This window comes from Psittacula echo, assembly GCF_963264785.1.
Source record: "Psittacula echo genome assembly, chromosome: 4".
Taxonomy (NCBI): Eukaryota; Metazoa; Chordata; class Aves; order Psittaciformes; family Psittacidae; genus Psittacula; species Psittacula echo.
The window spans coordinates 60123758-60146896 of NC_137738.1; the positions used below are offsets into that span (position 1 = coordinate 60123758).

The 23139-nt window shown below is 36.8% G+C and overlaps 1 protein-coding gene across 1 annotated transcript in view; it reads right to left on the minus strand.

Moving 5' to 3' along the window:
• ARMC2 (armadillo repeat containing 2) overlaps positions 1–21682 on the minus strand; it is a gene marked incomplete at its 3' end in the record, with an annotated part of 62785 nt that extends 41103 nt beyond the window's left edge. Inside the window, exons 1-6 of the mRNA XM_080615905.1 lie at positions 21423–21682; positions 19997–20069; positions 17068–17236; positions 15584–15791; positions 12322–12372; positions 2997–3067 (exon numbers count right to left, since the gene is read on the minus strand). Coding sequence (XP_080472031.1) covers positions 2997–3067; positions 12322–12372; positions 15584–15791; positions 17068–17236; positions 19997–20069; positions 21423–21640 — 790 coding nt within the window. The 5' untranslated portion in view covers positions 21641–21682. The remainder of the gene's footprint in view (positions 1–2996; positions 3068–12321; positions 12373–15583; positions 15792–17067; positions 17237–19996; positions 20070–21422) is intronic.
• Between the last annotated feature and the right edge of the window lie 1457 nt (positions 21683–23139).

Genomic DNA, 23139 nt, shown 5'->3' on the forward strand with positions numbered 1-23139 from the left:
TTTACATCAAGATGTCCTACTACTTTTCAGCTCTGAAAAGTCCACATGACAACTTATTCTGTGTTAGAAAACATCCGTAGTACAGGCAATCCTCCAGGATTGTACAATTTTATCTAGTACACATGCACAATATTACATTAAGCTTCATTAACTGAGACTCTGGTCAGTTAGAGAAAAAACAGTCTTGTTAGTTATTACATCCTGTTAAAATTCTAATCACTTCATGCAATTAGTTTTGAGAACTTCTTAGCTAAATTTTGTAAAATGCATGTTTCCCTCCTAATCACTGGGAATTATTCCAAGTTGCTGAACATGCTTTTCACATTCACATGGCACTATGTGAAGTGGCAGAATCCTGGTCTTGCCCATGGGCCCACTACAGAGCCAGAGTTTCTGCACAACTTGAGTTTTAAAAGATCTAACAAGTGCTTACAAGGTGCATGTAGGCATATTTTTGGAGTTCAGCATTAGGTTAAGCTCCTTATCTTGCAGGCAACCAAAGCTGTTGTTATAAAGATGGGGTTTGGTTTGTTTGGTTTGGCTTTTTGTTTGTTTTTTTAATAAGGAAGTAAGAGTCACACAGCTCCACTAAATAACATGAAGAAAACCATTAAGACTAGAATATATACATTAAGTGACAGATTTGTCAGAAGAAAGCATCTCCTACTGTTCATTACTAGCTCTTGCATTTAAATGGCAATATAAATTCTTAATATAATCATTAACACAAAAAATACATGAGAACACTGACATTCAGAGGTTTGCATCATGAGAACAGTCTCAGAACTTGAAAAAATTACTGAGTTATTTCTTGGAATACTGAAACAATTAAAACCTTCCTATTTTAGAAGTTTGTTCTTTTTAAAAAAAACCCAACAAACCAGACTGTATTAACTGAATCCTTATTAACTTTAACTGTCTACCTATATTTTACACAGAATTAATCTATCAATTGTATCTATTTCATCAGATTATTCAAAAATCCTGCTGTTTCATAAATAATAACTAGGTAAGTATGTTATTACAATAGCTATAGATTTGTGCATATATAAATTTTATATTTGTGCATATATAAATATTAGTGTAAGTACATGTTATTAGGTAATATTACTTATTTTGCAACCTTTTCCATTTTCTAGATTGACAGTTAATAGTCTTATTTAGATCAATGAGTAGCTTAATTAATAAAACACTACGCAGTATTTACAATGAAGTGAAAGTTCTGCTCTGGATAATATAAGAGCAGAGCTGAAGTGAGAACATTAGAATAGTTTGCACTGTTCCTTCCTGCCACAAAACCCGCATATTGACTCATTTATTTTCTTTCCAATTTGTAGCTACCTCTCAAACTGAAAGATGGGACTCACTTTCTAAGTATGCACATGCTTAACTTTATTAAGCAAGAAATAGAATAGCTCATGTATGCATTTGCAGATATGATCACACTCGTCAACTAGGGGGAAAAAAAAACCCCCAAAAACCCAAACAAAGCCATTCAATTTTTAGTTCAGAACTAAAAGGACTGATTTTCTTGTGTCACTGCTGCACTTGTCTCACATTCATCAGAAAAATATAAAAACCTGAAAGTTGTAACAGCTTTTGTTGTAATTAGGAAAACAAACATAATCAGCTTTTAATAAAAAATATTAATCCTAGCCATAAGAATAATCAGAAAATACATTATTATGAAAAAAGGCAATATTAAGAAATTGTAGACTTGCACATGGCTCAGTCTTGGGAGATTTTTAAGGTGCTGATGAAAAGTTATGGCACTAGCTGTATTCAAAATACTGCAGAGGCTGCCCTGAACTTTCTAATTGAGCGAATCACAACTCAACAGCAAAACTACCCAAGCAAAAGAATTCAGCAAGTTGAAGTTCGTTGTCTCAGTTTTTCATAGGTCTTAACCACAGCTTTGCATTCTGGTCAAAAAAAAAAAAAAAAAAAAAGTCACTAATCAGTCTACATTTATTGGTTGCTGTTTTTAGCATGTAAATACAAGAGCCTTAGCAACACTGAGCTTTCAAAAGCTGTGTACTGCCTGACTTATCACGTTTAGCCTTTTCACAGAATACTGAGTGGCTATGAATATATCTATATTAAAACAGTCTACCTCCTCTCTAAAATGTGAAAGTATAAACATAAATCATATCAGAAAATAGAAATAATCTGAAAATGAACACTCCCCCAGGACTCAACTATAGAGAAGAAATGACTGAGAATTCCTACTCCTATCCCACTGATTATTCTGGGATTAAAGATGAAGTATGCACAAACTAAGGAAGCTACATAATGTTATAAAAAAGAAACAATCCTAATAATACATACTATATTTTCAATAGCACCAATAAAACAGCACAAATAAATTAAAAGACTTATAAAGAGAGAAAATACAGCCCCAAAGAATACTAACTCTCATGACATGTAAATATTCTCAGCCTTCGCCAGAATGATCCAGAATAATGCATCTCCTCAGTTCTAGAAAAACAGTAATAAACCATAATAACAGAAGAGCAGAAACTTCAGCTTTCCATACCAGACTCTCAAATAGGTACTTGCCATGTATGAAATGTGCTAGCTATGAAGAAAAATGAATTAAAATCTGTTATGTAAAATCAGCAAAATGCATCCCTACAGGGCAATGCAGAATCTGTATCTTCAAACAATATTGCCTGGCATGACTTCATTAGTTTCTGTGCAACTACACCAGTTTACAAAAAGCAGTGGGCAAACAAGGTGTTAATGGACTGGCAAATTCTTAAGCCTGCATACGAGAAAAATAAGAGGGAAAATAGCAACAGATTTTGAGTCAAGATCTCTTGAATATTGTTTCTCTTTTCTAATAATGGTAAAAAACCCACATACACCTAGAAAACAAAAAATATTGTTCAGTGAATACATAAGAAAAAGATCTTCAAATCACAAAATTTAGATTATTTCTATTTTACTGTAATTCACATTTTTTTGACTGGAGATTGAAATGCCTTATGAAGTACCTGTTTCTCTTCCCTTCCAGTCTGTACTTCTTGGCTGTGATGGACTTGTGGCTGGCTTTTTCATCTGCTCACTAAAAGATACAGTAGAGACACACAATGTATATTAGAATACAATGCTCAAAATGCTTCTTCCTTCATATGCACTCAGTATGAGATCTGCATATTAGTAACTAATTGTAGAAGATTATAAGTTATTTTACTGTTAGTAGCTTGTCTGCTCATTAAAAATGATAATACAACTTCCTCCAGTATATATTACAGAAAGCTCCTCCAGAAATACTGGATTTCACCACAAGAGGTCACTATTATAGAACACAAAACCTAAAGCATTTGCACTTGCACAATAAATCTGAAAGCTGAACTAAACTGAATTCAGAACAAATTTTTGGTTTATCATCAGTTTATTAAATGAATATAAATTCAACTAGCTTAAAACTTGCAAGTTCATCCATTCACAAGGACAGTGATTTCTTCTGATACAATCAACGCTTTTGCAAGATGAGAATAATTTGCAAAGAAACAAACACTTCAGCAACCTTTAATGTAAATATTAGAATATCCAGGTTTGCCTGTGAACTACTGTTGAGTAGTGGTCACTAATTCTGTTAGTACAAGAAAAAGGTATGCTGTCATTTCTTTGTAAAGCAACAGTGTGTAATTCTTGCTGGTTGAGCCAGAGGAAACTACCACATACATCTGTGATAAACCTATTCTATTTGTCTAGGTACACACTCAAGCAGCACTGACCTAAAGAAATACACCAGATAGAGACTCTCTTTGCTGTTAAACAGGGATCTTGCCTCCTTTAAATTCTGTACTAAAGACAAAGGTCTTAATCTACCTTTTCTATTCTCAGTGTAAGTTTAACCCTTTTTAATCTATTTATAGTTCATGTACCAATAAAACCTAATCTCCTGAATTTCCTTCTCAAGATAACAGTTGTGCGCCAGCAATGGTTTTTTTTCGGTTTTGGTGTTTGGGGTTTTTTTACCTGTTAATTTTGTTTCTATAAGGCTTAAAGCTAAACTGTTGTTTAAGTGGTTTGCTGGATTGGCGCCTAAATCCTGTCTGCCAGTCCAGACAGAAGATGTAAGTCATCCTATCAACAGATGGAGACAGAATAAAAGACAAAGCTCTTATAAGATCACTTCCCTACAAAAGGGACTGGATAGCTCACTATGATCAGTCAAAAATTTCCCAAGCAATCACATTACAGAGGAACACTTGCTTCATTAACATCACTAACAGTGAATAATGCTTTCTTTTACAACATGAGAATTTAAGCATTCCAAAATCCAAAGGCTTACACAAACTACCTGGAGATTATTTCAGCTCATACATTGCAATTTCTACTCTGCTGGGGAAGCAACGCTTAAAAAAAAAAAAAAAAAAGTAAAAAAATAATAGACTGACATTTGTAAGAAAGAGGATTTCTATAGCACACATTAAATACAGTTCAGCCTACTAATATAAATCAAAATTTAATTCCATTTATGCAAATAACCTGTCCTAAAAACATCAGATGTTTAAGAAATAATTGTACAAGGTTCATCCATCCCTGAAATCAAGGAAATTGTCCTGAAAGGACACTAGATAAGCAAGAGAAAAACAAATTCAGTCACCTCACCCTAACCCAGATATATTAAGAAACCAGATTACTTAGAATTTTACGCAGGCATGATGGTGCTATCTACCTATATGAATACAGATGTTTGAGTTTGCTTTCCTCAGAAAAAAAGAGTTTTATAACTATATCCTGACTATGTCTCCTCCCCCAAAATATAAGTCCAAAGGCTGAATCTAAGAAACCTCAACACAGACAATCCTACAAGTTTTGCAGGAAACAAAAGTAGCTGAATAGAAAAGTCAGAAGAAAAGGATGTGGTAACCTGAACACTTATCAGAGAGAAACACCACATACGTGAGACGAAGGGCAAGACCATGTCAAAGTCTGAACTGTGTAAAAAAAAAATAAAAATGTTGGTTGGAACCTATTATCTCTTAAACACCAGTATCACCCAGTTTAGAGGCCTATGCGAGTAGGAAAGCAGATTGCTGGTATTTAGAGAACTATCTGTAGTATTTTCAAAAAACCAGAATATACTGAACACAACCATGAGAATGACTGGTGAGCAGGCTTATCTTTAGGAATTATGTACAATTTATGAATTTTGTGAAGATAATAAAATTCCTCTACGTATCTTTACCATGCTGTCACCTCCATTTTAGCTACAGAGACTTTTGCTTCTTTATCTTTTCACTTGCATTCAAGGCTGAAACTTAAGCAGCAATATCTTGTTAAGAACTATGCAGTTAAAATGTAATCAACCTACTCTAAAAAATAAGTTACCTACTATTGAAGGGAACTGGCTTGTCAAGAGAGTGGTTGCCTTGGAAACAAAGTCAATTGGCAGAAATCTGATCATCTGATAAGGGACTCATCAAGAAATCAACCGACAGAGGCTCTGATGATTTATAGAGGAAGAAGAACTTGGCAACTGGATCATCTCGATCCTTCTCATATAAGGGAGATCATAGTAGCCCCTGTAAGGAACACTGCTTTCCTGAATGGACACAGACCATGAGGACTTCCCAAAAGAAGGAGAGCCAGTGCTGCAGTAGTGTGCTGTGGTGGGTTGACCTTGGCTAGACTCCAGGAACTCACCAAGCAGCTCTATCACTGCCCTCCTCAGCAGGACAATGGGGAGAAAATAAGGCAGAAAAAAACCTCATGGGTAAAGATAAAGGCAGTTTCATAAAGTGAAAGAAAAGGCCACACACGGAAGTGAAGGAAAACAAAATATTTGTTCTCTACTTCCCATCAGAAGGCAATATCCAGCCACTTCCTGGGAATTAGGACTTCAGGTTGCTCTGGAAGACAAGCGATATAATAACAAATATCTCTCTCCTATTGCTTAAGACATGGTATGGTATGAAAAATCCCTTTGGTCAGTTTGGGTCAGCTGTCCTGCCTATGACCCTCCCCAAGATCTTGCCCACCTCCCAGCCTACTGGTGAGGGAGGAATGTTGGAGAGACAGCCTTAATGCTGTGCCGAAACACTGGTGTGTCACCAACACCTTTCTAGCCACCAATACAAAGCACAGCACTATGAAGGCTGCTATGTGGAAAATTAACTCCATTTCAGCCAGACCAAATACATGCGTTCAGTACTTTTCCCTGGTAAAAGAACGCATAATTAAGTGAAAGCAGCACTCATTCAGAAACTCTGTATGTTTAGACATTTACTTGTTTCTGCCATGAGCCTCATGTTAATAGTAAATCTGCAAACTCTCACCTTCAGTGGTATTCCAGAGAAAAATACAATTGCATTGCAGAGGCAAAGAGTTGGGCTATTTCTCTCGAAGAAGCTGCACACAACAGCAAGGTCTGATTCATAAACATCAGTGTAAGATCCCAACAGAAGAACAGTGTTTGGGCTCTTCCCTCACAACGCAGAGCCTTAAACATCTGAGAACCTGGCTACCTCTTTACTTGTAAAGCAGAGTCTGGCAGTGGGCCTGAATTTTGGACCACACAGCCTTACATACAGTTAGACCCTTCACATGGTCCTTGCTACGGTTTTGGCCCAAGAAAGGTAGTACTTTAATTGACAAATGCTTGTGCATAGGGCACAGACAAGCAGAGGCAGGCACATTCCTACCTCTGGGTGGCAGGGAGGGGGTTAAAAACACTTTCATTGTAACATAACCCATGACACAGCAGGTGGCCACCAAGCCAGAAACTAACTCCTTTGTTTAATTTTTATTAATTATTAGTAGAGATGTAGCCCTTGTGCCCCATGGATTATTTAGTTACCAGTTAAGAGGGACACAAAGCCTAATGCTAACAAGTTAATGCTTCTCTGCAGAACTGCCTCTAGCAAGCACTTTTGATCAATGAGGTAGCAAAGCTTAACTAGAAAGAAAAGAGAACTCATGGTAGTTCTTGTAACACCTACATATCCTTACAACTTCGAGAAGCAAAACTCAAAAATATGGAAGTGGGAGAAGAACAGGGGAGCACAGTTAATGGAGACAGTGCAATAAAGGATGAAGAATATGGGGTTAGTTTTCAAAGAGAAGAGTAGGAGTAATGGGGAATGAGCAGATCAGGGCAGTAGGTAAGGAAAAGTCCATAAGCCCCATACTATCTGCTTCTGCAAGTACCAAGATCTCACATGACTTTGCTTCTCCAGAGATTACGACCCTCTTGCACCCACGTAAACTGAACATGTGGACTCTCTATCAGAGATAGGAGCTAGGACTATCCTGGAACGGACTCTTACAAAGGCAGAATGCTACTCACATGCAGATGGTACACAGCATGACCTGAGCAAATACCATGGGGAAGCCATATACAGTAGAAAATAGCTTATGTCTGGAAATAGATTTCCTCTCCACTTTTAAATAGAAATTGAAAATTAATTACCAATTTTGTGATACAGAAGATAATAAGGTGCTCCGCATCTGTATTTGTATTTATAGGCATCTTTTGATGGCAATTTCTACATGACTAAAGCAACTTCTTTGGGGGGGGTGAGGAGGAGGTGGTTGAAGACATCAGAAGCACCAAACTGCTTTCCACTGACAGAAATAAAAGGAATATTAGGCTTAACATCCAAGGACTTCATGGAGGCTGACTAACAAAAACATCACTTTCTTTCAGTCAGTTTCACGCAAAATTTTCCAAATAGCATTAAATCTCAAACATCAGCAACACTTAAACCGGAAAAGGTTAACTTGGAAGACAGTTGGAAAAAATACACAGCACACTGCCTTCTGAAGGAGTCACCTGCTGAAACTACACTACACTAAAATTTACATTTAGAAACTTTTTTCAAATACAAAACAGAGCATGGTCTAATTAGTCCAAAAGCCTGTCTTCAGCTACCTCTTTTTACTGTATCAGAAGAAGACATAAGACTGGAAAGTACAGACACTCACAGAAAAACCTCTTCAGAAGTTCCTTCCTGATAAGAAGCCTTAGTTTGTGTTGCCACCACGTGAAAGATCTCTTATCATCCATCTGTTCTCAATAAAATGCTGGCCTCATTGCTAACTTCTAGTAGCATTTCCTAAAGTAAAGTAATATTTGGTTTGGGGTGGGATTCAGTTTATTTTTAAATAAATTTCTAAGGCATTGAGTTTATTGTCTCTCAATTTCCTTTTATTTCTTTGACGCTCTTTTTCTAAGTCGAAAACTGTAATTACGCGAATACAATTTCAGCACATTCATAACTGCAGAGCATTTTCTGTATTTATAGAACCACAATTCTAATCTTCTAAGTTACTTACTCATAAGCAAATCTAAGCCCCTAATAGTTTCATTGTTTGTCCTTACAGCCCTTTTATTTTTCGTCTTTATTTTGATAAGGCAAACAAAACCAATGATACTTAATCTAAAAGTACACTAGCCATTTATATAACAAAAACATACAAAGGCCACAACAGGTCATGCTGAAAGTCCACCTTTCTCAGTACCTTCTAACAGCTTTTGAGATGCCTCCAGCAAATACAGCATGCTCTTGGGCTGCCCTGCCTTCAGTTTTCTTTCAGTTTCTGCCTTCACATTTTTCACTTTGATGCACTCCCCCACTCTACTTTCTTCTATTTTCCCACCCATAATTTCTCCCCAATGTATTTTTCTTCATTCCACCCCCTTCAGCCCCCACATAATTCCTTTCTTCTAGTTGATTTAAAACCCCAAAACGTGACTCAAATTTTTACAAACTTTATTTTGGATCGTTGATATATCAATGTTTTCAGGTCTTCAAACATCTAGGAGAGCAATTTCTAACTTCTCACAAGGCTCTAAAAACAGCCTAGACACTGCAGTATATAAAAGATGCAGACTGTTTATACATAAATACAAGCACCGAACATCTGATCTTACAAACATACATTGTGTGCATTGGAAAGCCAGACATGATGTATCTACACCCAAAAAATCAAGAAGAGATTTAGAGCAATGCTCTAAAGATCCTGGGGGCCTGGCTCAGGCAAGCTGGATGTATCAAGGGACTACTAAGCACAAAGGTGTTTCAGACTAGATCAGAGCTCAGTCCCCCGACTATGTATAATCACAAAACAGATATGTCATTTAGAAAGACTGTTCTTTGAGATGTTACTGACATGTATATTTAGAGTGTGACTACATCTACACTGTAATCTGAGTTTATTTTTAATGACAGCAGTATCCAGGATGGCTATTAATCTTCTATAATTCTACAGATAAGAATCATTTAGCTATTTAAGCAGTTGTGTATTTTCCTTTCAATCAAAGATTCCCAAATTCTGTACAGACTACAAAGGGAAAAGCTACAAGGAAAGTACTTACAAAAGTGGAAGTCTCAACCAATAAGTCTCTAAAAGGAATATTAACAGGCAAACAGCTATTTTTTTTTCTTCTTTTGAGTGCCTGCCACGGGAGAGAAGGAAAAGCTCTTGCCACACAATTAATGAGGGTGTCATAATGCACCCTCCCTTCAGGTATTTATATTCATTGATAGGAAGCCTTCTGAGCCTTTTCTTCTTCAAATTAAACAGTTCCAGCTCTCCCAGCCTTTCCTCATATGAATGACTCCATTGTAGCTGGACTCTCTCCAGCTGCTCTGTATCTCTATTGCACTGGGGAATCCAGAACTGAAACCAGCACTCCACATATGGTGGAAAATTTCAAGATGTAAATGAACAAGGTGCTAGATAATCTCATCTAGGCTCCCTTTTCCACAACAGATTGGACCAGATGATCTTCTGAGGTCCTTTCCAACCTGAGCTGTTCTATGAACGTGGTGTCCACTAGGACCCTGAGGTCTTTTTCCCAAAGATACCTCCCAGATGGATGTCCCCCAGTATATACTGGTGCCTGGGGGTGTTCCTTCACAGGTGCAGGACTTTGCGCTTGCCCTTGTCAAACTGCATCAGGTTCCTGTCAATCCATTTCTCCAGCCTATTGAGGTCCTTCTGGATGGCTGCACAACCCTCTGGTGTATGAGACAACGGGTTGCTTATATACTGTCAGTTGTAATTTTTCTAAATTATTCACAACTGTGGTCTCACGACCTGCCCATCAAATGTCTTGGCAGGAGCACAGTACAAAGATGCATAAGGCATAATCAAGTTTATCAGGGCACAGCCAGACTCAGCAGCTTCATCTCAAAAAGAAGAATGACATCTCCAGGGAAAGTTAAAAGAAACTAATGGTGATCCTGGGAATAAGGGCAAGATGCAGCAGATCCTGAGTCAGCAGCAGGGGATAGGATGGTGGAAGAACCCAAGGCAAAGGAGAAGAAGAGTCAGATGTAGAGCTGGAACAAGTAAGAGAGGCTGCAATTGATTTTCTCAGACAGCTTGATTATTTTTTTTTTTTTTGGGGGGGGGGTGTTAACTATTTTCCTTTCAGAAAACAATGGGTACATAGTAAATTACTTGCAGGCAGCTAAAAGAAATATGAATTAAAGTATTAAACCAATTACACACACCTCTAGTCAATTCTGTTTCTCAGTTTTTCAAAAGCATGCAAATAATTTAAAAACTGATAATATAGATGTCCTGAAATTACTTCAGGAATTATAGAGGATTATATCATAAGTAACACCACCAGAAAAGAGAAAAACAAAGGGAGTGAAAACTATAACTGAGACTGATACCACTGATACAAGAAAGGATAAATAGTAGAAAGGCAACATAATTTGCAAAAATACGTTGACAAATAGTCCAACTACACTCTGAGTCATCCTAAAGATGAGCAAATAACAATTTCTCTGTAAACACAATCATGGGCATAGCCCATTACCTATGACAGCTCCAGTGATAAAAAGAATATAGAATTCTATTTATACAGGCTGTTGATGAAGAACTTCATGCACATGTTAAATAGTATGGCTTAAAAGAATAATAGAGGTTGATGAAAAAGCTATATCCTTATCCTTTTTCTTCTTTGCATCTTCTGCCTAATTCAGAAAATATTAACAATATCTACTTGTGGCAGAGTATCTCTAAGCAAGCAGACAACTGACGGCCTAATTCTAACTATAAAAAACACCTAAAATACTAGCCTAAATATATTTGAGTCTGAAAACCATAGCATCTTCATCTTCCTAACTTGAATACGCATTCTCATCTAAACAAAATTTCAATCCAAATCCATCGTTACTATACCTAGACTGAATTGGCATTCCTTCTTTACCCCTTGCAAGGCACACTTTCCCATTCTACAATTGCCATTCAATTGGCAATAAAGGCTCTCAAGACCTAGATCTCCCACACTTGGAGACCAACGACCTTATCCTGAAATTAATGACTACAGTGGAGAGACTCCCATTGTCATAGGCAGTAGAAGTGAGCCTAAACTCCAATATTTCACAAGTGAAGAGACCAGAGATAACAGCTACGTATTGCTCTTTTCTTCAGAAGTCTAAAGAAAGTTAAGAAAAAAGAATTCTTTATTCTCAATTTTCTCTCAGTGTCCCATAACCCTACATAAGCACCTTCTTAGAAGGACAGGTGTCATACATCCTTGGAAAACAATGCAGAAGGCTCTACTTGTGACAGCTTTGCCACCACTCAATTGTTTCTTTCTTAAATTAGTGGTCTCAATAGCTAGTGGAACTGAGGCAGAAATAGAGAAAGTAGATTAATGTCCCATTTCCATGGCTTTATGAGAACTCCAGAAATTGTGAATATACATAATAAGACAAATTCTGAAAGAAGTCTGGAGAATCTTCAGCAATATCAACTAAACCACACAACAAACTAATGTCCACATCATGTCATTCATTTCAGAGTGAACCAGAATGGGTGTTCCCTTCAGGAAAGAAATCTACCTCCTCCATAGGAATCCTTTTCTTTGGGGAGAGGATGAATGAATATTTTGGGCACAGATGTGAAGCTCATTTAAGCCATCAGACAGAAGCCATTTCCAGTAATCACTTGTCCCCTGCTTTTATCATTTTCTACTGAACCATTCCAAAACCATAAAAGGCACAAAAAAGAGAGAAACTAGTCCTACAGAAGCAGTTAATGAATACCTCTCAAGGATTCTGTCAAACAGGCATTTAACATGGACAGCAATGGTGAAAGAAAACAGGGCATAGTTTATGTTCTTTACAGCACCTTCTAATTCTTTGGCAGATATTTATAGAAACCACTTTAGAGAAAGCGTAGAGCAGGCCACTGTTCGTCAACTGTTTGTCACCAAGCTTTTCCTCACCAAAGGCAGCTATGTTTCTAAGGAGTCCCGCAACAACATCTAAGCTTTCAGAACACTGAAAAATTGGAAGGAAAAAAAAAAAAAAAAAAAGAATAAAATTCATTTTTTCTCACCACGGAAACTGTTGCTCTTCATCAGCAAATCTGCCATCACTGTTGATACTTCTGTTGAAATATATGAATGCAGAAAACATTTTAGACTTTCATTTCTATAGCAATCACAATAGATGGCAAGGTACAATGGCTGGATGAAGATATAAACAAAAGCTAGTTTCCTTATGGTTGTCAGAAATTGTTCCTTGCTTTCCTGAGGCAACATGTCAATAAATTCAATCTACTTCAATTAATCTACCTATTCTAACTAGATGGTTATTTGAAAAACAGAATTGCAGACAAAACGATGAATAACTCTTCTCCTCAAAAGGTCTTTTTCTCCTCCTCTCTCCCCTTCACTCCCCAGTATCTTTATAAAGCAGTAGCGATTTCATCAGCACTGTTCATCTCTTCATCAGTCCTTGGGACAAAAGAATCCAAGATGGAAAGTGAGCAAGTCACTTTCTGGAATACTTCCCTTCTGTTCTTTTTGAAATAAAAGTAATAGCATTAAAGGCAAGAATCACCATGCTATTTTGGCATGCTCTACAGTTCCATCAGAAAAAAAAAAATTAAAAAAAACAAACAGCTTTATTGGAAAAGTTATTTTGGTACATATGTAGGAACTGTGGGGAAAGGGAAGTAAGGAGTCTCATGTACCTTCTCCTGCATGAAGTGTACTATTTCTATGATTCTCTTTCTTAATTCCTGCAAGGATTTTAGATCACTAGGATACAGAACTGAGGATGACAACTGCTTCATATGGAAAATGACAGGACTCAAGGTGATACAAGTTTTCTCATTCCTTTAAGCCTTCATTCTATTACTCCTGAATACAATGTACTTTAAGTAGAAATATCTTTAAATTTCATACAAGATGCCTCAAGTATTTATGACATAGAAGCAGATGCAATCTAATCAGAGCAATCATCTAGTACCTGTAAATATGTTATATGAAGAAAGAATGACAAAACTCTGTTACTGCAATAACACCTCTATGGTACTGGAACCTTTTATACAGCTCCTATGAGACCAAACTCAGTGAACTATACTGAAGGATAGGTTTGTGGTATCTTTCAACTACCCTGTCAGACAAAAAATGGCATCTCTGAACTCCGAAAAGGATATCGATCAGGATCTGCCTGACTTGTGAGTATCATATGTGAATACCAAACCAACGTGTCTATTGTCATTAAGCCTTAGCAATGAGCTAGAATGTATGAGAGCAGTTGAGATTACCTAGAGCCATTCCATCATACGATGGCATGAAATGCTTGGAATGATACAGATGAAGGATCTTTGTCTTTACTAAAGGGAAAGCATTCTGTATTATTTTTGCGCATACTGCAGCACTGCAGGTATGTCTGGTAGTCTAAGCCATATGAGCACCTAAATGTTGCTAGTGATACTTGGCACAAGGGTATAAAGCAGCACAGGCAATATCAGCCAAAATAATCTCAGTCTCAAGTCCACAGAAAGCATGCACAACTTGCAGGAGAAGGTAAAGCACCATTCAAAAATACAGATCTTGCATTCAACACAGGAAGAGGGAGGAATAATACGTTGCTCTTCTATGTTGGAGAAAACTAGTCAGAACAGGATTGGAAAATACTTTCTTATCTTAAGGCCAATAATTTGAGAAGTAATTTAAGTGAGATTCAACTACTTACAGAAGTATTCTCCCTAGTTCAAACATGGACATAATAAGCTTCATGCATTAACAACCCATCTTTTATGGTTAGAATAATTATTATTTTAGCTATCACCGTAAGAGTCAGAAAAGTGAGTTAACAGGTCAAAAAGAAATTAAGCAAGCAGAGGTTATGCAAAACAAAGCTTGACAAAATATTCTTCAAATATGCATAATGGTACTTGAAGAATATAAAATTGAAAATATATCATTTTCCCCTTTCAACTTCTCATATTTTCTAAAACTCCTCTTACACAGAGAAAGAGACAGAAAATGTCCTATAAGACCTCATGTTGCAACAAGCAGTCTTTTTGGTAAAAGGCCTTTCTCTTTTTTTCTCCGCCTGTTCCTAAGAATATCTCAGTAGAGAAATGTGTCCTTCACCCACATTTTTCATTGCTGGGTTTATTGTCTCATTTTCCCTCCATTCATACTCATGAAACTTTTTCTTTGCTCCTACAAGTCTCCAGTCTTTTCTTAAATCCTCTTTCAGTTTAATATACAAGAACAGTGCTACGATAGCTCTGCTATGTATCATTTGCTGTAACAGCCTCAATGGACAATATCCTCTGAACTATACGATACTATCAGCAAGTTAGCAAATGAAAAGCATTTCCTTTTTTAAAGCTAAGAAACTGCTCATTAATATCGAAGGTGTTTAAAATATCCAGGGAAATAATTTTTTCCTAAGCATAAAAACATGCTAGAAAGAAAATATCTGCTGGCTAATATTTACATTTAACATTGACCAAGTGTTTATAGGATGCGTTTTGAAAATAAACTGTTATTTATTCTTTGTTGTAGAGATTGTTAGTTCTGTCAATGTTATTAGCACAAAACAGTTGTCCATCCAACTAATAATGCAGCAACTGATACACCTGCTGAACATAGTGCCACGAACTATTTCTTCCTGTGCAAGAATTCAGATCTGAATGAAAAGGGGAAAAAAAAAAAAGAAGAAGAAGAAAAAGACTCAATTATGAATTACAGAATGGAAGTAATGATCTAGGTTCAGATTCAGGCATGTACATACATCTCATCAATCTCTTATGCCGGTTTGGTCATCAAAAAAAAAAAAGAACTAAAAAACTTCAAAGCCACAAAAAAATTCTTTCTGTATGGCAATGAGTTTAAGCCTGATTTTTGTGTATGATCATGTATTTCCCCAATACTAGAACTGAAAATACAGCTCTACTCATCTGTGGAGCTAAAGGAAGAACGTATAGTACCTTAAAACAACAGGCTTGAACTGTAAAAGCAAGCACACTGAATTTAAACTTGAGCATTCTATATGCAGTTATGAGACAACTTAGTTTTGAAATGTTAATGATCAAACAAAGTTATTTCATATAATGCAACTTACTACCAACAATTCTTGGACGAATCAAGTCTTCTGAGTGTAGAAACTTCTTAAGAACAGAAGTGTAAAGATTTTTTTTTTTATTAATAACTTAAACATAGTTTTGTTGTAATGCATGAATAGTGCTACCTTCAAATTCCATCAATTTTAAATATTTTGATACTTAAAAACTTAAATATATAGGAATAGGGTTGTGTGGAAGGCGCATATTACTATACTCAATCAATACTGACCTTTCTCCTCTCATTTGAAACAAAAGTTTTCCAGCTGTCCCTTTTACGAAGTCTCTACTCTCCAATTCGCTGATATGCTCATTACAAATTAATTGTCTGCTTTCACTATTCCATGATGTGTTTGACCTTTGCTCTGCTAAGCAATCACTATTAGTCCTGCAAAGATTATTCATCCTAGCTGGTTGTTCAGAATCTAGCTTTTCTTCCTCTGAAATAGCCAAAGAGAAGACATTTTGTAGAAGCATTCATACACAATAAATACAGAAGATGGAGCTAAAATGAACTACCTTAAATGTGCTTGTATCAGTTTAAAAAGTGAGAAAGCTTAAGAATAATTAGAGCAAAGTATAAAGTCGTTAAGTCTTTCCATAGAATAGTTAGGGTTGGAAAGGACCTTAAGATCATCTAGTTCCAATCCCCCGCCATGAGCATTCCATTTTGTGTTTTAACATTTTTACCTTGAATCAATTTTTTTATTTTCCTTTTAGAGATAGGTGGATTGTACCATGTGAAAAAAGTGATCATATTTCAGGATCTAAATATTATGAAGGAACTCACTCAAAAAGCAGCTGTTAATATTGTACTTTGGTATCTATACGTGACAAGAACATGCCCAAAAAACCTTACATAAACATTTGCATGATCTCCAAAGATGAGAAGAGGGAAAACTCAGGCTATCGCTACATTAGGTTCTCAACTTCTTCAGTTAGTAACATCAACTTATTCAGGCTAATGGCTTAAACTACATATACGATAAACTGCATAAACTACTAAATAGACATCTACAGAATATATACACAATAATGAAGTAAAATTTACTACTTTTTGTGTAAGACTTATTTTGCAGTAAGGTAAAAAGTGAGATAGTTTATTAAGTAAAGTAACAATCCCAAGCCATGTAAGAATTGTCATTATTACAAATAAGTCTTCATTAAAGACAGATTTCCAGCACGTTTTACGATGAGCCAATGTGCAGGAAACCAAGATGTCAAGACATTTCAATCTGCAAAAAATTACTTTTAAAGTCCATGTTTGTGACCTTTATTAAGTCTCCACTAACTAAACTCTTAACAACAAATGCAATGTAGTTGGAAGTCTGTCAAGACATATAATTTCTTTTTACTCCTCCTTTATACTCAATAGTCCATCAGGGAATCTCCTTAGAGGATGCCATCTTATTAACTCCTTAAACACTTCAGCAGTAAATGTGAATTTTACCCACTGAAGAAAACTTCCAGTAAGAATTCCATTACTTAAAAACTTATAGGAAAAAAAAAAAAAAGGCACGAGTAGCTTTCAACTCACTTTCAGAAGTGAAAACCAGTATAATTTTTTAAATCATATTTTCAAAACTGCCTTAAAGCCATTTAAGTAATTTTTAAATTATGCAGGTCATTTAATAGAATAATTCATGTAATTAACAATATTAAAACCCATCACACAGTTATTTTTCTAGGAAATAATATATATTAAAATAGTCTTACTCTGATCAGGAGGCACCGTTTTAGCAGAAAGGAAATTTCCACAAGAAGTTCTTCTAAATAAGTGTGCTCGAGCATTGCTGACTTTTCTGATCTCTGCAGCATCAGCAAGAGTTTTTGGAAAGGAAATGGAAGAATCTTCATCTTTTGCAGAAGTGACTAGTACTGGCTTCTGTAACAAAGATAAAGACAATGTTTTAATAAAAGCACAAATAACTTCACTTTCATATAAGCAAAAAAAGCAAATTATTTACACAAAAAAGTAAGTTCAGAATAGGGCAGATAAAAAGTCACATATATTTGCTCACTAAGAAATTTTCATATAGATTTCACTACCTTTTATCACCACAGAAAGCCATTTAAAAGCAAATATTCAGTGAGGGGCAGAAAACAAACAAAAACTAGCCTGAGTAGAGCAACTGAAACTCAGGATCATTTATTTCCCTCATAAATACTCATTTAGCATCAACTGCAGTATGATTATTTGTAAAAAAAAAAAAAAAAAAAAAAAAAGTTGAACCAAAGACTTGTACTAACAATTCTAGAGGCATATTTGTTCATTATTTGGTTTTGAGCATTAAACTAGTATTTCCAAAACACTTCAAATGTGTTCATATCACATGTACCACTTCCTATCACACTAAAACAAATCATGCAGATCCAGACACATGCAAGTTCCAGGTTTATTTATGTCAGTACCTTGCATTTGAGGATGTGCCAAGGCCCTGAACCTCTGGTATAGAACACTTCTTGTGCCCTATATAAAGACATTGCCCTCCAAGATCAAGGCTCTACCAATTTCCTTACAATAAAGGATCCATTCAAAAGTCTCCAGTCTGATCCTTCAGAGCTCTCCCCATTAGCAGTTGGGGATAGCAAACAGGTGAGATGCACTCCACACGGTCACCGTGACTAACACAAGCTCTTCATTTACAATGTGCTAACTTCTCTCCATTGGTAAAGTAGAAAAGGCAGGTTTTGCATTGGTCTTAACAGATACTCTTCCACAATCACGCACAAGATAAATGAAAACTTAACACCAGTTATTAAATACAACTGCAGATACATTTAATCTAAGTATGGTCATAATTTTTAAATTTGATTCATATAAACACGTTAACTTATCAAAATTATTGAAGTATAACATTTCTTAGATTCCCCCTCCCTAATTTCCTAAAGAATATTATCTTGAAGAAACAATATATGCAGCAAGCATACTTACCTGTTTTTGCACGCTCTGTTCTCTTAGGTACTAAACAAATGATCATGACTCAATCTTATATTTAAAGATTAAATATAAAAAAAAATTGAAACAGAAGATACGCTTACAAACTGAAAAAAAAAATCTAATTTTTCACGGGGGGGGAAATTTTACAAGTACTTCTATTTGTTTTTAAATACAGTACAAACATTAAATTTTATAGATGCGTAAGTCAAATACGAAGCACAATCCATCTAGTTACTTTCAAGTCATTGATCACAGAACCACAGCATAGTTGAGGCTGGAAGGGATTTCTGGAGCTTATCTTGCCCAAACCACCCGCTCAGATAGGACACCCAGATCCAGTTGCTCAGGACCACATCCAGGAAGATCTGAAGACCTCTGAGCAACCTGTGACAGTGCTTTGTCACCCACATGGCAGAAAAAGTGTTTCCTGAAGTTTGAAGGGTACCTCCTGTGTTTCAGTTTGTGCCTCTGGTTTTGTCATTGAAAAAACACTGCCTCTGTCCCCCTTCCCCTCTCCCTCTGTTGTTTTTTTTTTTTGCACTTTCCCTTTGGGTATACATGGATAAGATCCCCCCTGAGCCTTCTCTTTTCCAGGCTGCATGTTCCCAGCTCTCCCAGCCTTGGTTCTGGCCTTTCATCATCTTTTTTCATCATCTTTGTGGCCCTTCATTGGATTTTCTCCAGTAGCTCTACCTCTCTCTTTCAATGGGGAGCCCAGAACTGAACCCAGCATTCCACGTGTGGCAACTCACTGGCAACACTCCTCCTAATGCAGCCCAGAATACCATTAGCTGTCTTTTTAGTGGCAAGGGTACGTTGCTGGCTCATGTTGATGCTCATAACCTTTTTCTATTTTAGTAATCTTACACAAGAAAGCTGACTCAAGTATCCATCTTCTGATTCTTGTTAATGTCACTTAGAAATATAATGCAATACAGAGATATTTAAATAGCTTTTAATTATTTTCATATTTCTTTTGGGGGGAAAAAAAGACAAAACTGACTTTTGAAGTCTCAGACCAACATTACAACAGCCTTCCACTTCTCCCTGACCTATTTAAACTTCATCTTTTCCTTATGCTACAAATTAACGGATTTTTATGTCAGTATTGCCTGAGTTATTTCTAGAGTACTGTGTCAAGGACAATAGATAATGGTCCATGGTGAAATACACTAAGATGGAAAAGTACTGTTTGTCCACTCTGGCTCCTACCCAGAGAGTCCTGCTTTGGCTGCTCCCCGGAAAGTCCAGCTTTGGTTCCTACCTGGAAAGTTCTGCTTTAGAAATCTCTGGAAAAGTCTCAGCCTTTAGAGACCTTTCTAGATATTGCTGGCCACTTCTTGTGACTTAGGCTGGCCCCCTGAGTCGGAACGAGTACGCATTTTTGTCAGTATAAAAGCCCAAGCCTCATGCGATGTGGGGGAGGCAGAACCTCATATCACCCAGGTCAATGTTGCCTCTGCAGGGACGGCTGCTAAGGTTGAGCCTTCCACCTCGCACTGCGATGATGATTCTCGGAGCTGGTTTCCTGATAGTCTTCACAGGGTCCTTGGGGTTGGTAAGATAACCAAACATCAGAAGTATCCTTGACTGTATCCTTTACTATCTTTGTATTTTCCTATATTAATAAACTAGTTGTGAGTTCTCTATTTGTCTCTCATTTTCTCTCACCTGGAATCCTCGAACTCTGGAACAAGTACTTACATGTTGCAGTGGGCTAAGACGAACACCAGACACTGGTCTTGATTCAGCCAAATCAAAACTGGATGCATGAAGACTAGTATAAAGAAATTACACATAATATGAATAAAGCAGATCCAACGTTTTGTGTTTTGGGGATTTTGTTTCTTGGTGGGGTTTTCTGGTTGGTTGGGTTTTATTTTTTTGTTTTTATTTTATTACTTGCTTCTTGTATTTGCCAATGAATATGGCGAAAAGGAAGAAGAAAGGAAAACTGACAGAGCACTTTATCACTCTTCTTCCATGAACTCTGTTTAAGTTTGGTATGTGGGAATCCAGCAGCATCAAGGGAGAAGAATTAAAAGATCGCCTGCACACCTGCCATCACACGGCTTATTTCATGCACATCTATAACAATTCTCTAATACAAGCCTAAATCCATCCACAAACTAACTGTGGTTAGTGCCCAAGCTATCTGACACAAGCTGCAGAACACTACAGGGCAGAAACCCGAGGTTTGTGTAGGCATAAGCCTGCTCCTTCCTGTATACAGAAGAAGCACAGGCAGAACAAGCATGGATGTCAGCCAGAGGGATCTCATTACCTAGTCACCAACAAACACCAAGTCACTCTCAGTCTCTCGCCTCCTCTAAGGACACAACATGATGCAGTAAGGAGTATCAGATACATTGAGTGCCTGAAGTCATGCTGCCATGAAAACAGCATGAACACTGACTCACTTGTATGGCTTTTCCAACACATTTCAGTATCCTTTCTGGCATGCCTGACACCTAACATTATGAATACAGTTCATATCTCCTCCCTACAGTCACTACAGAATTGGCATATATGGGGAGTTTAAAATATAACTGGGAAAATGGATTTTAAAAGCCCAATATACAATTTTTTTTCTCTTTTGTCACAAGAGACAGACTTATTGAGCTCTGTGAATTATAGTACTTAACAAAATGCCACACAAATAATTCTGAAGTAGTATAAATTTTGATTAAAAATGAGCATTTCAAACTTCAAGACCTACAATTTATGATTAAAAATACATGAGAAAGCTCTGAAAAAAAAAAGATCGAGCATACAGTTTATGTGGAAACAAGCAAGCTTTCTCAGTTTTGTTTTTTTTCCACAGGGAAAAAACTGAAGCATATATTAAAAGCATACATTGTCTTAAGAAAAAAGTGAGTTACTATTTTCCTATACTACTCTTTACATACAAAAGTACTGTAAAGACTGCCTCTGGTATCTCTAGTCCACAGGAACTTCCTGGACATGTAGATTAACACCAACAGTAAGGATCATTAGAAGGCGGAGAAGGATTAGGAATACAGATTAATACAAGTGAAAAAAATTCACCAGAAACATAATTACATAATCAAATCTCTTGCTGTTAAAACATATTTGAAAAAAAAAAAAAAAAATCTTAAAGCCACAGTACCTAAAAACTGAAGGGGGTCTATTTTGGGGAGCTCGTGAGGATCCAGATCCAAAAAGTCTCCTTTGTTCTTCTGTAGGTGTAAATGGTCTCCGAGTTCTTACTGTTCGTAGAAAATTTCTGGCTTCATTTATAATCTCAGAACTGGTCTTCTGCTTTGGCACTGAAAGCTTGTAGAATGGTTCTGCCTTTTCTGTATTTTTATTCTTTGAAGCTTGCATTCCTCTGCAAAGTAGAGCACAGGAAGAACACTACAGCATATATGGAAGGCACAGAATATAATGCTAGTTCAAAATGATGAACTATTAATTCATCAAAGGATCATGCTCCCACAGTGTAGTTAAAAAGGATACTATAACAAAATTCTAGACAGTCCTGCACTATTTCTCAGTTCTGCAGGAAAACACTAAAGAGCAGGAAGCATCTGACATGGAGGACCTTTAGTTTTTTAGAGGAAGCTGAAGTACACCACACTCAGTACCACAGTGCTTTCTGGGCCAAATGTAGTACTCTCCAATACTACAGAAAATCTGCTTCTTAACACCTGGTTACTTATAAACCACCACAGCCCCAACAGGAATGCAGTAATATGCTGTAAAGAGACACTTCCTTTCCAATGAACTTAGGAAATCAAATATAAGTTATTGACCTGACCAAGGGCAGTTTCCTAATAAGTCAAAGATTCTCAGTAACAGAAGCACACATATCGGTAACCAATAAGCAGAGACAAGAAAGAATAAGCAATCCAAACTGAGAGAAATGCCTCCCCAATCTACCCTCAAGCACACGCAAATGAACTTAACACTAAATCAATAATTCAATCCGTGTTCTGTTCTGCTGCATCTTCTAGCAAATGCAGTGGGCAGTGAAAGACTTCCTTCATTGTCTCTGGAGCCCTCCAAAATCAATCACTATCCTTGTGCAGTTCTCTGCAGATACCATCCTTGTCATTTTACAGAAAATTCATCATGAGCCTTAAACCATTCAAAATTCCTCTTGTGCTTTTCAAACTTACCTAAAAAGAAAAATATGTCTCTGCACTGTCTGTGACTCAGACCATCTGGTAATTTCTACTCTCTCACATAATTTATGACAATGAACCGACAGTAGATCAGACACCAGTATCTTGGTTATTTCTAAACTATGGAGAAAAAAAAAAAAAAATCCCATTTCTCTAGTTTCTTGGTTCACTTCTTCCTGTTTGGCGTTTTCACATGTCCAATTGCCTCTCCTGTTCTTTCTTTGAGAGCCTGTACATTCTGGCACAGTTTCTTTAATTAATACACAACCGAACACCTTCAGCTGAACTACACAAGATAAAATTGGAAGCTAAGGAGCAGTGCACCAACCTCTTTCACTAAAAGGTGCACAATTACAAAACACAGGAACAGATCAGGAGCCTGAGCCTGTCAGTGTTTTTAATCTTTCTGACTACCATTAATACATCTCTGTGACTGAATTTGGCTCCCTATGCTCCCTACTCTTCCCTCTGTTACAACATGATTCAGAAGAGCTAAGTAAGGAATTCCACTGCAGTAGTCTGTCTGGAGCAATTATACAGCCATTCCTCACAGAATAGGGAAGGTAGGTTTCTATTCCCTGTTCTCCCAGCTACTGGGAGTCAAGATTTTGACCTTTACATGGAAGGTCTTCTGCACAGGCCATATGTCTGACACTATTACTATCAAGCAGATGTAGAAACAACAGCTATGAATAAACA